The sequence below is a fragment of the Crocuta crocuta genome, unplaced genomic scaffold (assembly GCF_008692635.1).
Source record: "Crocuta crocuta isolate KB4526 unplaced genomic scaffold, BGI_CrCroc_1.0 scaffold675, whole genome shotgun sequence".
NCBI lineage: Eukaryota > Metazoa > Chordata > Mammalia > Carnivora > Hyaenidae > Crocuta > Crocuta crocuta.
The window spans coordinates 1,583,672-1,600,572 of NW_027528796.1; the positions used below are offsets into that span (position 1 = coordinate 1,583,672).

The following is a 16,901-nucleotide window of genomic DNA, read 5'->3' on the forward strand; positions in this document are numbered from 1 at the left end:
AAGTGGGAATCGGTCCCGTCCCTCTGGACATCAAAATAAGATCCCAGTGAATTAAATATATAAATAAAATACAAAACCATAAAATACTGCAAAAAACACAAATGAGTCAAAAGACACAAAGAAAACAGCAGCTTAACTACATACAAGCTGAAACCTTCTAGAAGCGAGTTCTGTGAACTCAGAAGGCACGACTGACAGCGGCACCTACACACAACAGGCCGTTTCCTTCCTATGGAAAGAGCTTTTCTGAATCCATAAAAGAGACGAACAGCCTAAAGGAATAACAGTGCAGAAACGGGGTGCGTATGTGGAAGCGCGGCTGATGGAACTCAAGGAAGTGCAGTTTACAAACCGGCCCCCACGGCTCACCCTGCAGGTGAGCAGAGACTGAAGTCAGCGTCGGCTGGCTGGGGCGGGAGCTCCCCAAGGCGGCGTCTCTAGAAGCCCGTTAGGCGACATCTATTGACGTTCGCGGTTTTACAGGCTCCTGTGTCGGGTCCCCAGGCACCCCGGGCAGGGGCACCAATACCCAGGGCCACAGGCAGGGGCTGGGGATGCGGGCCGGGGGCCCAGGGGCCATTCGACTCCCAAAACCGTCTACTGGCTTTTAAACGTCTGTGCACCTGACTCGGCGACGCCACCACTACGTGTCCGTCTACAGACATTTACCAGCACAAGGATGGCGGACACGACGGCCCTCACACGGCAGGCCCGACGGCCTCACGGAGAAGCAAGGTGCCTGGTGCTGATGGGCAGCCACGCCCAGCACTCAGGGACACGAGGGGCCGGGGACGGCCACGCCAGAGTCCCAACACGGAGTCTCCCTGCTAGTGTGTGACACGCTCCCAACCCACACCCACTAGGGAGGGCAGCGGCATGACCCCTACCCCAGGAAGGGAGCCGTCAGTGGGCGAGCCGCGGGCCCTCCGGGAGAGGGGTGACTGGCCCGCACCAGGTGGCCGGAGACACAGCCACACACAGAAGGCGTGTGCTCCCCGCACAGCAGGGCTGGGACGGGAGGCCACCTACAGACGGTGCAGCTGGACTCCCTTCCCTTGGTCTCTCCGTTTTCCTCAGGACCCACTGCGCCCATAGGGAGACAGCCTCCAGAAACACGCGGCAAAGATATAAATAAGCTGGGGGACAACCTGCCCTAATCAGACACAAAGTCTGGGAAGAAGAGCATCAAGGTTATCAACCAGAGAGGCCACCTCAACATATCTCCAAACACACACCCAGCAAGGCTCACTGCCAAAGCCGCCTTTCTGTTGGTGAAGACCTGTCCCCAGACGACGCCCCGAACCGTGGCGCACGTCAGGAGGGAGGACTCAACACCCTGAGCACCCAGTGCTAACGTTAAAACGCAGGATAAGCCGGCCGGCCTGCTCTCAGGGCTGAAGACGGATGGGCAAGCGGTGGCTTCGGTTCTGCAGCCGCAGAGGGGCCCGCGCCAGACCCTCGGGCGGGCCCAGGACCGGCACCCGCGGGAAGTGCTCCCTCCGCCGTGCTCCCTCGGAGCAGACCGTCCTGCCGGCGCCAGGCCCCCCACCCCAGCGCGACCGGGCTCACCTCCTGTCTGCTCCTCCCAGACCCCTCCCCCCCGCCGAGCTGGCGCATCTCCGTCACCGTCTCCAGGCCGCCAGCAGGCGGCAGCGGGCGGGGGAGCCCTCCAGGTAATGGAGCCAGAGGGCCGGCGAGCAGCACCCGAGGCTAACGGCTCATCGCCACGGGCCCCTCCTCCCAGGGAAGGAGGCCCGCAGACAGCACCCCTGCAGCCCAACCTGCGTCAGGCGGCGCCTCCGCCCTGGGATGCTCGGGCCGAGGCCGGTCTCCCTCGGGCAGGGGCTGGAGGAAGGGGGCAGCGGGTGAGCCGCCCCGAGGGCGCCCCGAGCACTGTGCACACGGCACGCTCTGGCCTCCCCTGCCCGTGTACCGGGCACCGGCACGGTCCCGCAGCAGGGCAAGGACAGGCCCTGCTCGGGGCGCCTCGCCGAGACCACACGTGCCCTCCCCGAAGACGGCCGCTGCAGAGCCCGCACGGCGGGCGGGAAAGTCACGGGCAGACAGGCAAGCGCAGGCCCTGCTCAGGTCCAGCCGTCACCCGTTTGTGTGACGTGCCTCCCTCTGAGCGCAGGGACGTGAGGACCCACCAAGCGGGAAGAGGCCAGGAGCCCCCGCCTCAGGCTCCGCTGGGCACCCTGCTGGGGGCCGCGGAAAGCAGCCGACGGGAGCACAGGCGCCGGAAGGGAGGCAGCTGCCGGGCCCGCGGGCACTAAGTGCCGATGGTGCAGGATCCAGTGGAGGACCGACCGGCCGCCTCGCAGTCGCCCATGACACAAGCGACAGCAGACTAGACGGGGGCTCCCTGCGCAGCAGGAAGGTGCCGAGCACCTGAAACAGCTCCTCACCCCGCACCCAGAGGACCAGGTGTAGAAGCAGCAGCCCGCGTGTCCAGCAGCCCCCGACACCGCCGTGCCCTGGGGGGAGCAGCACCCGCTGCGACCGAATGACCCCCACGGCCGTATAACCCCACACGCCCAATCGGGCCCAAAGAGCACTGCTGGTAGACGGCACTGTAAAGACAGCGGCCCCCTTGGGAGGAAGGTTCTGGAGTGGGGGGAGAGGAGAGAAGGCTCTCAGGGGCACCCGCGGACCCGCCTGCGACCAGGCCCAACTCTGCCAACGGAAGAGCCCGGGACACAATTCCAGAAACCCCCGTGCCCACGGCAGACGGCCCTGAGGAGCACCGTCCCTCCTCACAGGCCGGCCACGTCTCGCCGCTGCCAGGAAGGCCACCGGCGTGGGCGTCCCACCAGCCTCCCAGGAGGCACCTGGGACGATCCCCAGGCACACGTCCCCCAGGAGGCCTGCCCCGCAAGGCGGGAACCCTGTCCCAACAAAGGGCAGCGACACAAGCTGGGCCGAGGGGCCCGCTGGCCATTCCTGAAAGGGACCAGGTGACATCAGCCTGACCAGGTGTGTCTGTGTGCACAGGGAGGTCACAGATACAGCACGCCACACAGGGACAGAGGGACAGCGGTCCCTGGTGGCAGAAGCAGGCTTTAGTCTTTCCTGTAACACACCATCTTCTCCAATCCTGAAGAGCCACCTTTCACAAAGGCAGTTTCGGGGGAGGCCAGCCGCACCTCCCAAGTCTCTGCCAGGGCTCAGCACGGAAGGCTCTGCACGGAGGGCACTCGGGGCGCCCGTTCATGCACCAGCCCCGCCACCACGGAGCCAGCAGCTCGGCCAGAACAGAAGAGCACCGTTCACAGCCCGGCCCCCCGTGCCCCCCAGACTCCAGAGCAGGCCCCCAGCTCTCGGTGCCCCTCCAGTGGGTGGAAACGTCAGCTGCAGCAAGACGCCGGCCCTCGAACAGCTGCCCCCACCCCGCCCACACCTGATCCTCACCACACGTGTCTAAGTCAGTCCTAAGGAGCTTCAATCCAGCCAGCTGCTTCAGTCTGATGAACACTCAGCCCGTTGTGCTGCCCACAGGGGTTGCCAGCACGTGCTCCAGGATAGAGCAGGAGAGGGGGCCAAAACGGGCCTCCCTGTCACCTGTGGGGGCCACGCTCTGCAATCTGAGGTCTCCAAGGATGAACTCACGGGCCCCCAGCAGCCCCTCCTGCAGATGAAGGAGCCAATCACAGACGGCCTCGGGCAGAAAAGGGGGCAGGACGAGAGGCAGCGGCTGGGTCCTGACCACCCGCCCAGAGCGCAGCGCGCGTTTCTGAAGCACATGCTGCCTGGGCCGGCGCTCCAGTCGGCTCACTCCTCACTCGATGAAGGAAACCACCCCCCCAGTGCCAGCGGGAGGCCTTGCGGAAACTCCAGGGCAGGCCCGCCCCGCAGCACATTGCCCGCAAGAATGCCAGGCTGAGAGGACGGAAAGTCATGGCTCCCTGAGTAGAAGAGCTCGACCCCCAGGCCCCCAGACCCCCAGGGACACAACGGAGCATCCAACACGGCGGGTCCTCCCCCAGCCCTGCTCGCTGCCACAGGAGCCGCTCGGGCGCAGGTCGGGATGGGACGGGTACAGAGCTACCAAGGGTCACAGGCAAGCGCAGGCACCGTGCGTGAGCAACCCCAGGGCTTGCACCTGACCCAGACCTAGACCTGGGCCCTCAGCCAACAGGCACCCCGAGGCCCTCCAGCGTGGCTCCCGTGGCCTGTGGTCCTGGTCCTCTTTCCCACGGACCTCAGTCCTGCGGGGTGCCGCCCGGCTCACCACAGCCATCCCCCTGCACTGTGCCGGGGGTGCACACAGGTGCACACAGACTCACCTGAGTCCACCCTGAGCCAAGCCAGAGACCCTTCATGGGAGGATGGAGGGGCTCCTGGCTCAGAGGGGCCATGAGCATCCCTGCGGCCCTGGACCAGGTGCGAGTCGTGACGGGTGGGGCCTACACCCTGCTGTGGCTCACACTGAGCCCAGGCCTTCCGGGTTTGTCCCCTGTGGGCTGGGCAGCACTGCTGGCGTTTGGGTCACCCGTGCTGGGCCACACCGGGAGGAGGGGCTCGGCTATGGCTCTGAGACGGGACCCAGAGAGAGAGAGCCTGGAGCCGGGCAGGAGGGACACCCAGGGTCTGGCCGGGGCCTGCCCGCTGCTCACTCTGAGCCCAGGCCAGGCGGGCCTCGATGTTCAGCAGGCGCTCACCACACTACGCCTACCTGGCTCTGGCCGGGCACAGACACCTCCTCAGGCACCAGACCCCCCACCAGCCACAGATTTCGGCCCCCTCGCTGCTCAGGAAGGACGGGCGCAGGAGCGGGATGGGCAGAGGGCGAGCCGCAGGCCCTCCGGGGCGCTGCCATGCCCCCAGCCTCCCGGGCTCCTCGTCCGTCAGCACGGACTGCACACACACGTCCTCATGCGGCCAGGCCGCCGCGCCCACGGGCACCACCAGGTCCTCCCACGGCTGGCCCCCCATGCAGAGCCGTCCAGACTCTGGCTGAAGGTGCGAGAGCAGAGAGGAAGGACACAGTACGTCCCCATGCCTCCTCCGAACCCCGACCACAGAGGGAGTGGGAACCAGGCCCGTGCCCCCCAGCCTCGCACCCAGGCAGTATCTGGACCATCGCCACAGGGCCCTCCCCGGCTCCCTGCTGTGAAAATAATGGGCTGGAGGCAGACCGAGGCGAGAGCGGCACCGGACCTTTCCTGCCACACCGCGGACACTGTGGGCCAGCCGCCCTCCAGCGGCCCCCAGGCCCAGACAGAAGAGCTTTCCTCCCAGGGCTGGGCCTGCGAGTCGGGGTGCCCCGGGATGGGACACAGCAGGTGCGCTCCCAGGGGCTGGGTGGGGGCGCTCCTGCCCAGGGCCCACACCCACAGCAAGGAGCCAAAGAGGGGCCCAGGTGTCAGCAGGGAGCTCACAGCCAGCAGCCTGCAGCCACCTACAAGGGGTGGGCAGCACGGCCCACTGAAGGCCTCCGGGGCACCCCTGCAGCGGGCACAAAGGCCCACGAGGAAACCCCCTCAGCCAAAGCTGTCCCCAGGCAGCCACCAGCAAGGCCCCTGTGTTCCTGGCCTGGGCCTGGGCCCAAAGAGCAAGAACCCCCTCTCCTGTGAGTTTCCCATTCGAGGTGGTGTGGGGAGGGCTAACGAAACCCTCTGGAGGGGACACCCCTCCTTCACGCTGGAGGAGGAAAAGGCCTTGAAGGGGGAGCTTTACAAATTCCCTGAAGACAACACCCAGAACTACGGGGAGAGGAGCTCCTCTCCCGGCGGCAGGGCCAGCCTCCCGAGCCCGGGGTTGGCCTAAGAGGAGACGCAGCTCTGCCGCCCTCTGCTGGACAGCCTCCACGCCTGCACCTGCTCCCAAGCGAAAGCCAAGGTCACAGCAACTGCAGCCACGGACCCAGGAGATCAAGAGAAGAGGCACACACTGCTCTGCTCCAGGGTCCCTGCAGCAAGGTCCCTCCCACTACAGCCTGGGGCTGCCCCAGTGCACTCACCAGCACCTCCCCCCTACCCTCTCCCACCACAGCCCTGTCAGCCCCCAGCACCTCCGGGCAGCCTCCACGCCCTCCAGCGTGCTCTGTGGGGGTGCTGACGTTCTTCCCTCCCAGCCTTCCGCTCCCACACCCCTAACCAGGCCGGTCCTCCTCCAGGCCTGCCCCGGCCTGCCTGCCTCTGTGCGCTTGAGTCCTGGGGCCAGCACTGCCCAGGCCGCAGGACGGAGTCCTGGCCCGAGTACGGGTGCCCGTGTGACAACGGACTGTGCTGTTTTCCTGCGACTCTGAGGCACAGAGGGCGACGCAGCCAGAAACAGGACAGGCTCAGGGTATCCCGGGCAAGGAAGGACACAGGAGCCGGCCACTCACCCCGGACCTGCCCTGGGCCTGCAAAGATGGACGCAGAGGAGCTTCGAAGCCACTTCACACCCAGACCCACAAGCCCACAGGCTCTGGCCCCCAGGGCAGAGCCGGGTTCTGCCGGGGGTGGGGAGCTGCCTGCAGCAGGAACTGGGGTGGCCTCTGCCTCTACACCACATCCTCCTGCCCCCACATGGTGCCCCAGGAGCCCACAGGCCACCACAGAGAGTCCAGTGGGTCCCCCACAAGGGAGCTCAGCACCCCTGCCTGGAATGGAAAGTGGGCCCAAGGAGGGACAGACTCGGCTCCCGGGCCAGCAGGGCTCCCAAGGCTCTATGTACAAACAGGAAAGAGGCCACCAACCAAGCGCCCAGGGTCAAACAGGCCCCCGTGCGCAAGCACAAGTCCACAGGAGGGGAGGGGGGGCACGTGTGCGCGTCGGGGTAGGGGCCCAGGCGTGCACATGCTGGGGACATACAGCCGGCACTTGTCCACGCCAGGGGATGGACCCCAGGCAGGCTTGGCCTCCTCCGGAACACACCCGTCGCACAGCGTGGCCCCCGGCTGGAGGCAGGCAGCAGTTCTATTTGTGGCTCGGCCCAGCGTGAGGGCTGTGGGAGAGACACGTCCGCGCTAAGCCAGGCCGACAGACGCCCTCGGCCTCGTGGCCCAGCAGGTGACCGAGCAGCAGCTGAGTCCTCAGATGCCACCTTCTCCAGGGCCTGCGCCTACCCCAGGCCACCAGCCCCTGCTCGCACCCAGGGAAACACATGGCCCATCGTCTCCGCGTGGGACCCAGGACCGCTGAGCAGAGACGCGGGAGCGCAGGGTCCCATGTCTGCGGGCAGGTCAGCTGACGCACCAAGGCGCCTCCGCTGCAGGCACTCCCACAGAGGCAGCCACGGGACTGCAGGGGCTGCTAGGACCCAGTCGGGAACCGCAGGGACCTGGCCGTGCAGAGCCAGGAGCTGGGAGGACCAGTCTGGGGTCCAGGATCTTCAAGAGGAGACCAGAAAAGACGGGAGGGGCTCCTGAGCTCCTGTGGCCCCAAGCAGGAGCCGCCAGGCTAGTGGCCAGTACCTTTNCAGAGGGCACAGGAGAGTGAAGAAAACCGGGCTCAGCAGGGCTGGGTGGGGTCCTGGCTGCGGATACCGCAAGGTGGGAGCTCGGTCTCAGCCACTTCCCCAACCGTGTGCAGGAAAGGCAGGGAGGAGAGGAGACAACTGTNAGGGACTGGACAGTGAGTGGGAACCCAGCCGGCAGTGCCAGAGAGAGCATGCGGCCATTCCCAGGTGGGGCCTGTGACTCTGAACCCAGCCAAGGGGAGTTCAGCCCCTACGCTGTCACCCCTGCCACCACACACCATCCATGAAGGGGACAAGGTGCGCCAGCCCCCCCCGGCCAGCGTGGTTCGCAGAGCCAGCCGACCGAGGCAGGCCACGGGGCACACCTGCCCGGCAGATGCCACGCTAAGCAGACGCTCCAGAGTCCAGCAGCCAACGACATGGATCAGCAGGGTCCAGTGCAGGTCTCCACCTGCACAAACGCCCTGTCCCCTGCACTCCCCCCAGACTGTCAGAGACGCCGGCACGCACAGGGCTTCTCCCACGCTCTGCCCGGGGTCTTCGCCCGGAGCCGGCCCCTCACAGAGACCCTGCCACGGAAGGCCAGAGGCCAGCGCAGGACTCGGGGCCCCAGCGCCCACGGATGGCCTGGCTGACCTCACCCCTGCAGTGCCCCCTCTCAGGAGCATGGGAATCTGGGTGCCCTGCACCTCAGTGGATGCGGCTCCCACTGAGATGTCTGCCAGCTGCCACAGGAACAAAAGCCACACACTCGAGGCTGCTCCCACTGCGACCCCAGCGGGGACGATGTCTAAGGGCCACAGCAAGTGGCAAGAGCCCAGGGCTCATCATCAGACAACAGGTCAGGCTGGGCTCGGTCACCCCAGGCTGAGCCCCTGCGACCTTGGGCTGTAGGCTTCCAGCTGTGCAGCCACAAACACGACACTCACCATGGGGACAAACAAGAAGGTGAGAGCGCGAGCCAAGCACCCTGTCTCCCGCCTGACCACTCCCCCGCCCCCACTCCACAGAGCGCTCGGCCTGCGCAGGGAGAGACAGGTGTCCCAAGAGGCAGGCGGCACGCTGGCCCAGACCAATTGGACCAACCAGGCAGAGCCCATCCTAAGGGACAGAAGACCAACAGCCTCACAACCACAGGGGGAGGTGGGACGGGGTGGCGGAGAGGCCACAGGTGGCACGCAGGGGGAGACACGTCTGCTCTGGGGGAGGAACTGCAATTTAAGAAACTCCTGAGGACGGGGCATGGGGCTGGCTCAGTCCGTCAGGCATGATCTCGGCTCAAATCAGGATCTCACAATGGTGAGTTAGAGCCCCGAGTAGGGCTCTGTGCTGACAGAGGAGCCTGCTTGAGATTCTCTCTCCCTCTCTCTCTGTGCCTCCCCTGCTCGCTTGCTCTCACTTGCTCTCTCTCAAATAAACAAACTTTGAAAAGAAAAAACGATTTTATAAGTGAAACACTGTTTGCTACAAAATAATCCAGTGTGTGTTGAAATAGGGCGATGGGTACATGAGTTCTTTTTACCGTTCTTTCTACTTTAGTACTTTACATTTTTCCATTAATAAAAAGCCTTCTTACAGTGTACAGGTTAACCTGAAGTTTGCCCCGGCCCACACGTGAGCGCTACAGACAGCCGGCCCAGGGCGCACACTCCTACCTCTCCTGACGGACGCGACGCTCCTCGTGTCTGGGTCCAGCTTCTGCACCAAGGCGCTGGGGTCTATTGTGGTTCCGGCAAAAACATCAGTGTTCACGAAAGCCCATTCCTAAGAAGGAAAGGAGAAGATGTCAGACTTCTCCGTGGCTCCGGAATGCAGACACAAGGCTGGACACAAAGCAGGGAGAGCCCTCGGGGCCTCTGGGTGAGCGAGGCTGGGCCAGCCCCTGCTCGGAGGGCCTGGGGGAGGCAACCTTCAACCCCCGGGGCTGAGCCCAGCCGGTGGGAGCCCAGACCCTGGGGCTCTCCGCGGCACTTCTTCCCACCTGCCTCCAACCACCAAGAGGGCTCTGCTCCCGGCGTGGGGACGTCTTAGACCAGACTCGGGGCTGGCAGGGACTGTGAAGTACGAGCTCCCCGTTCAGGAGCACTGTGACAGGAGCCGGGTTCCTTCCGAACCTGCACCATCTCACTCTTCCCTTCCCTGTTTCACAGCCACAGCTCCGCCTCAACCGTCTCTCCCCAGGTCAGTTTCCGGCCCACGTTCTCCCCGCGGGGAGACTTCAGAGCCCTCCCAGTCACGCTCTGCTGAGCCCACCCCAGGCCCACCCGGCTCGTTCCAGGTCCCAGCTCCAGGGCAGGGACCCCAGAGCGACCGACCGGAGCACTGACCCCCAGGGAGTCACAGACGAGACAGGAGCGGGGGTGGGGGGGAGGTAGCCCAGGGCGCGGGGCTGGCAGCCCCGAGCTCCCACAGGCAGCCCAGCAGGGCCCTCCTGCCACTGAGGAGCCACGGGAGAGGAGCGCAGGGTGCAGGCCCGGCCGCCCACGCGGGGGCGCGCACACCCATCCGCGCTCCTTCCGCACGGTCGGGCCCAGTCCACGGTGGCGCCGCACCTCTCACCGCTTCAGGGCTTGGGAACGGACTGGGACAGGTACCGACGCCGCGGCGTCCAAATGTCTGTGGAGGGTCACAAGGTCGCCGGGGCCCGCCCGCTCCCCGTCCGCGCTCTTCTTCTCTACAAGGGCCACCTGCTGCCTGTCCTTCTCGCCTGCTCAGTGTCCCCGAGGTTTCCTTCCCCCACTCCTCCTACTGCTACACCTGAAACAGGCTCCGCCTGATGAGTCCACTTTCTGCCCTCACAGCATCTCATTCCGATGCCGACCCACACTCACGGTGGGCGGTTCCTTCCACCTTTGGCTGGAGCCCTGAGTTCGGGAGGGTTCTGCCCACCATGGGAATCCCGGCCGGCACAGGAAACCTCCGGCAGGTGGGCAGGGAGAGGGGTGCGGCACACTGTCTCCCAGCAACCATTTAACTGAAGAAAATTAAAGACCTCATCAAGAACAGAAAGAATCTACTGGGGTGCCTGGGGGGGCTCAGTTAGGCACCCCACTCTTGGTTTCAGCTCAGGTCAGGAACTCAGGGTCGTGGGATCGAGCCCCATGTTGGGCTCCGTGTTGAGCGTGCAGCCTGCTTGAGATTCTCTCCCTCCCTCTCTCTACCCCTCCTCCCCCCAAATCCCCCATCCTGCTCGCTCTCTCTCAAAGTAAATAAACAAACATTAAAAGGAAAAAAACAAACCACAGAACAGAATCTACGGCTTAGGAGCTAAGCCCTGCTCTCCGCCCCCACCTTACAGGGAAACTCCCTGGGAGCTCTGCTCCGGTTCCCCAGCTCCCAGCTGCTGACCACCCCCCACCTTGTGTCACAGGCTCTCTGGTCCAAGAAGGTGAGCCAGGCGGTGGGGTCCCTTCTCCCGCCCCCGCCCCCACTGCTCGACCGAAGCACCACCTGAGGCCGGGAAGGCTGAGGACAGCAATTCTCACCCCCCACCCCAGCTTCTATGGGCCGTAACAAGCCGAGAAGACGACGAGGGGCCACCCCCCGCGCCCACTTGTAGAGGGGGTGTCAACAGGGAGAAGCTGAGGCTGTCCCTGCCCCCGTCCTCGTGTGGGCACAGAAGTCCTGCATGGAACGTGGGGACTCGAGCCTCAGGTGCTGTTGAAAACAGGGCATCCAGGCAGACAGTGGGGGTGCTTGTGGCTCAGTAACACCAGCAGCAACAAGGTAAGAACTGAGAGAGTGGAAGCTTCACAGAGACCACATCAGAAAGAGAGCCAAGCGCCCTGTAGGTAATGGTCAACCGTGGAGGTCTCGGCTGCCCCCGAGGGCAATCGGAGCTGGACGGGGCACACGAGAAAGCGCTCCCCGAACCAAACATAACATGGGGCAGAAGGCCGACGGCACAGGGGCCTAAGCACAGCCTCTGGGCAAACACTGGCTCAACAGTAAGCTGGTGTGGCCCAGGGCAACTCCCGGCAGCGGCATCTCTGTGAAGGTCAAGGCTGTGCAGGGCCAGGAATGGCAGAGGGAATCTCCAAGCTGCTAGTCCCTGGATGAAAGTGGATCAAAATGTAAAACGCCCTGAAACTGTGACAACAGGCTCTGAGCCACACACACATATCCAGTGTGAAAAGCAAAAACCTAATGGGACAAGTGGGCTCAAGCACAATCTTTGACCAAAAAGTGGCTCAGACCTACCCAGGCAGTCGGCTTGAAGGATAAAAACAAAAGAACATGAGCAGGGAGATGAGAGGCTGCATGCAGACTTCACATAGTTCAGAGCCAGGCCAACGAACAAGTACAGTGACCAGGCAGACACCCCCGCACCCCCACCCAATTGCCACAGTACATCACCATGAAGATTAATAAAGAGAGTCCAGGCGCCAGCAGGGGGAGCTGCAGCCCCACTACTCAAGGTCAACTACAGGTCCAAAGGGAAGAGACAGACTTGACCTTAGACCTTGCAGGTGGATAGACTTTCCAATCCCTTACCCCACCCCGCCCCCACCACAGCTCAGCCAACAAGAAGTTGAAGGAAAAAGAGAAAAAGAACAGAGCCCTACAAAAGAACATAAGAAAAAACAGGTCTTAGAGAAAAATGAACAGAAACAGCCTCACAGACAGCCCTTCAGGAAATGAACTCAGAGCACCAGACATGTGCCTGCGGGTGAGCCTAGGAAGTACCAGACAGACAGACAGACAGAGGCAGGAAAAGTATTCAAAGAAATAATCACTGAAAACTCACCAAATTTGAGGAAAACGCTAACCGACACACACGGAGCTCAAAGACTCCAGGTAGGATAAGAAGCTCCACGTGGAGTAAGTAGGAGAGCTACATGGAGACATAGCAGAGCCCCGTTTACTGGCAAAGAAAAAGAACACCCTAGAAGCAGTTCGATGCATGGCTGACCTCACATACGGGGAGCCCCAAACGACACACAGCTGGCCCCCCACGTATGGGGAACCCCGGAACCACGCATGGCTGACCTCACATATGGGGAGCCCCGGAACCATGCACAGCTGAGCTCACGTACGGGGGACCCTGGAACGGTCCACAGCTGACCTCACACACGATGGAGACCAGCAGGCAAAGGGACTACATTTCAGTGTGGAAAGACTAAAGCAGCCAAGAATCTTATACCCAGCAAAACTATCTTTCAAAAAATGAACATAAAATAAAGAGAATCCCTCATAAACCAAAGCAGAGATAACCTGCTGCTAGCCAACCTGCCTTCTAAAAATACTAAGGAAGTGTTTTTAAGCTGAAAGAGAACGTTACTAAACAATAATCCAAAACAAAACAAGAAGCCTGTTAAAAGTAAACACATAGCTAATTACAAAAGATAAGTGTAAGAATCTAAGGTTGGGCTGTAACACCAACAGACACAGCCTGCAGAAGAGTTAACAGCAGGACCAGGGGAGGGGCTCACGTAGCGCGAAGGTTCTACCTTCCTCTGAACCCAAGAGGGAAACACTGACCTGCATCATAAGCCCCACATCAACTGCTAAAGGACGTGAATTGACAACGATTCTCTTCACGACCAAACCCTGCTTAATCTCCCCCAGGGCCCATGCGATCTGGTCTGCGGTGCCCCTTGAGCCCCTCAGCTGACTTTTCACAATACCAAAAGCACAAGCAACCAAATAAAGTAACATAAACTGGACCTCATAAAAAATGAAAACTTGTGCTTCCAAGAATAATATCAAAAAAGAAAAAAGACAACAAAAAACTCACAGAACTGGGAAAAAATATATGCAAACCACATATATCTGGTAATGGTTTAGTATCCAGAATATATAAACAACTCTTACAACTCAACAACAACAAAACGCACAATTTCAAAATGGGCAAAGGACTTGAGGAGACATTCTCCAAAAAAGATCTATAAATAGCCAACAAGCCCATGAAAAGATAATTAACATTATTAGCCTTCAGGGAAATGCAAATCAAAACCACGAACTCCCTCCTCGAGTCCACTAGAATGGCCATAATCAAAAACATAGCCAGTAACAAGCTGGTAAGGACGCAGACGCTGGAACCCTCACGTATTAGCGCCGGGAACGCGAATCTGTGCAGCCGCTGTGGAAAGCACAGAGTCCACACAACCCAGCAGCCGCGTGCTCCCAGTGTCCACAGGGGTATCATTCACGGTGGCCCAAGGCAGAAACCACCTTCCCATCAGGGCGTGAACGGATGAAGAAAACGTTGGGCAGCACAGCGGCAGCCATTCGGGGGAGTGCCTTCACCCAGAAAATGAACGAAGACATAAACACCGCTGCTCTACAAGTTAGGACGAACCTCAGAAACATCTTGAAAGAGCCCAGACACACAGGCCACACTCAGCGCTACCCCATTTATACGGAGTCCACGTGGTCAGACATACGGACATCAGACCCCACCCACAAGGGCCTGCTCAGGAGCCCAGACTCGGCCAGGGTGGCAGCCACACTCTAGCATCCCCACACTGGCCCTGGGTGCCAGCACTCATGTGTCAACCCCGCCCAGGAGCCCAGGGAACACCACCTACACAAAATAGTGTTCTGGACACGAACAGCAAGCCACAGGCAGATAGAAAGTGGACCCGTGGTGGCCAGACTGACTGATAGTAAGTTTAGGGTTTCGAGGGGTGCCTGGTGGCTCCATCCGTCAAACCTGAGACTCTGGCTCAGGTCCATGATGTCACAGTTCTCGATTTGGAGCCCCATGCGCTCTCCTGGGCCGCTGTCCCGCTGAGAGAGGCCCTCCTGGCCCTGGGCCAGCGTTTGTTCCCGCCGTGACGTCAGAACCGGGTGTGGTGGCAGCAGCACAGAGGGTCTGTCCCTGATCGTCCCTGCGCCCGCCAGGCTTCCCATCGTGTCAGTGACCCGGAACCAGCTCCCAGGGTCCATGCACGTGGTTCACCCGTCTTTGCCTTTCCTTAAAGGAGTGAGCTTTTAACGGAGTAAATATCTGTTAAAAAAATGCAACTTCTGGGGCGCCTGGGGGCTCAGTCAGTTAGGCCTCCGACTTCGGCTCGGCTCAGATCATGATCTCACGGTTTGTGGGTTCCAGCCCCACATCAGGCTCTGTGCTGACAGCTCGGGCCGGGAGCCTGGAGCCTGCTTGGGATTCTGTGTCTCCCTCTCTCTGCCCGTCGCCCACTTGCCCTTTCTCTATCAGAAATAAATCAACATCTGGGACTCCTGGGTGGCTGGGTCGGTTAAGTGTCCCACTGCGGCTCAGGCCATGATCTCACAGCTCCGGAGTTCGGGCCCCACACTGGGTTCTGTGCTGACAGTGCGGAGCCCGCTTGAGATGCTCTCTCCACCCCTCACCCACCTGCACTTTTTCTCTCAAAAATAAATAAAATAATCAGGAAACAAACAAACAGTAAGAAAATATGTATAGGGTTTCTTTTTGGGGTGGTGAAAATGTTCTCAAGACTGCCCATTGAAATGGACACTTCACATGCGTGACTTCTAGGACACGTGAATTACACGGTGTTATTCCAACACGGGGGTTACAAGAGCCTGCCCGTGTGTTCGAACGGCTCCGAGCTCAGCAGCTGAGCGTCCCCGGTCCTGGACCGGCGCCGCCGGCTGGGGCAGGGCCGTGCGCAAGGGTACACGAGGCGGTCGGCGGTCGCAGTCCCGCCCGAGNGATGATGGGTACAGCCGGGCGGGGGAAGCTGTGTAAAGTGGCGGAACTGAGAGGGAATATGCTTGAATCTAAGGGAATCCCAACAACCCTTGATTGAGCTAGGCCATTTGTCTTAATTAACCTACTTAACTTTGATTAATTAACTTAATTAGGTTAATTAACTCTAATTGAACATTTATTTCGTGTCCACTTTTTTTTACAGTTTCATTTACTCGCGGACGAGTCCTTGAAACTGGAAGGACTCGACCGTTAAATGGTGAAGCGGCGCGAGACCGCGGGCTGGGAAGCTCTGGGAGCAGGACCCAGTGAGCCCTGCCCTCCGACAGGCGCCCTTCGCTCTCTGGGGTCAGGGGCTCCCGCGCGTCCAACCCGGACGGTGCGCTCAGGAAAACACACTCGGGGCGCGTGTGATTCCCATCCTCAAGGAGCCCATTGTGCTGTGGGAAACACAGACGAATCTGGAACAAACCAGGCTATGGTTTTGGCCACACAGGAGTCCAGACTCAGCCAGGGCGGTGGCCACACTCTATCCCCCTGACCCTGGGGAGGCCCTGGGCGCCAGCGCTCACTGCTCAACCCTGTCCGAGCCGGGGGGAAATCCACCCACACGAAATGGATTTTGAGAGGAATAGTTAGCTGTAGGCAAAGCTAGGTGCCATTTCTCAGGGAGGACACAGAGGTGCTCGCCCAGCGGGGACTGGACAGATGACACATCGGCCGCTGAAGGTCAAGGTGACGGGATCTGTGACTTACTCGAGGCCACATAACCAGCTGCAATTTGTGTCCGCTCATCTATTCCAGGCTTTACTGAGGATACGATATTCTAGAAAAGGCAAAACTGTGGCAAGTGGACACATCCTACTTGGGTTGATGGCGGGTCCGTTCAGGGTGGTCTCTGGCCGGCTGTGCAGGAGCCAACCTGTCCAGTTCCAGAATGTCCCCACAGCGAATGAGGCCATTCGTAGATGAAGAAGGCACCTCAGAGACGTCAGACCAGAACACACAGCGGTGACTTCACAGCATGGATCCAGACTGAAGCCACAGAGAAATGTGTCCCTGGAAGAAAGCCCAGAAGCCCTTGTCCGGCTCGGCATTCCCTGCTCCGTAAGAGCCGTCCTCTTACCTGCCCGGTGGGCGGCCTGCATGTCTGACCAGCATCTGCCAGTCCAGGCTGGTCAAAAGGAGAACCCAGCTTCCTTTGGCTAGAGCTCTTGCCCGGCCGTGAGCAGCACCCGTACTTCTGGATGCGGTGGGTGCCAGTCAGCTCGGCAGATGGCTTTCTGGAATGTGGAGAAGGCGGTGCCCCCCAGCCCAGTCTGCACCCGGCCAGCAGCACCTATGACTTCTTTCAGAAGGTGTCAGAGAGAAGCCTTGTTCTCTGGTTCTGTGCCACAGCGCAGGTCCACAGCTGTGCCGTGAGCTAACAGAATGAGACTGCGGAGGTGATTGCTGAGGTCCTGAGAATGCAGAGAGGAGCTCATTGATAAGGGTGCATGGCACAGATGAAACTCAGCCAGCCCTGAGGCTTGCGCCCCTGGGCGCTCCCCGCGGATTGGCCCCTGGGCGCTCTGTGCGGGGAGGGAGCTCTGCGGCAGCACCTCTGTTCTAAGGGTCCAGGCAGTTATGACCTAATCATTAACCTGCTCTATCCTCTGCATCACCCGCCTCCTCTCGCCTCCTCTGAGCCGTGGCGAGGCAGGGAGGCCCAGGTTTGGCTCCCGGCCCCAGGGACACAGGCCCTTGTCTAACTCAGTGGGGATGTCCGCACGCGGCCGGCTCAAGGCCTGCTGGACAGCTTCAATTTTAGGGTTTGCTCTTTGCCTCTTCTGTGCAATGCAAGCTTTCTCAATAC

At 61.1% G+C, this 16,901-nt stretch overlaps 1 protein-coding gene across 1 annotated transcript in view; it reads right to left on the reverse strand.

Annotated features, from left to right (window-relative positions):
* SLX9 (SLX9 ribosome biogenesis factor) overlaps window positions 1–14,262 on the reverse strand; it is a 28,937-nt gene extending 14,675 nt beyond the window's left edge. The window contains exons 1-3 of the mRNA XM_077755359.1: window positions 14,063–14,262; window positions 9,389–9,461; window positions 9,063–9,171 (exon numbers count right to left, since the gene is read on the reverse strand). Coding sequence (XP_077611485.1) covers window positions 9,063–9,171; window positions 9,389–9,461; window positions 14,063–14,262 — 382 coding nt within the window. The remainder of the gene's footprint in view (window positions 1–9,062; window positions 9,172–9,388; window positions 9,462–14,062) is intronic.
* Between the last annotated feature and the right edge of the window lie 2,639 nt (window positions 14,263–16,901).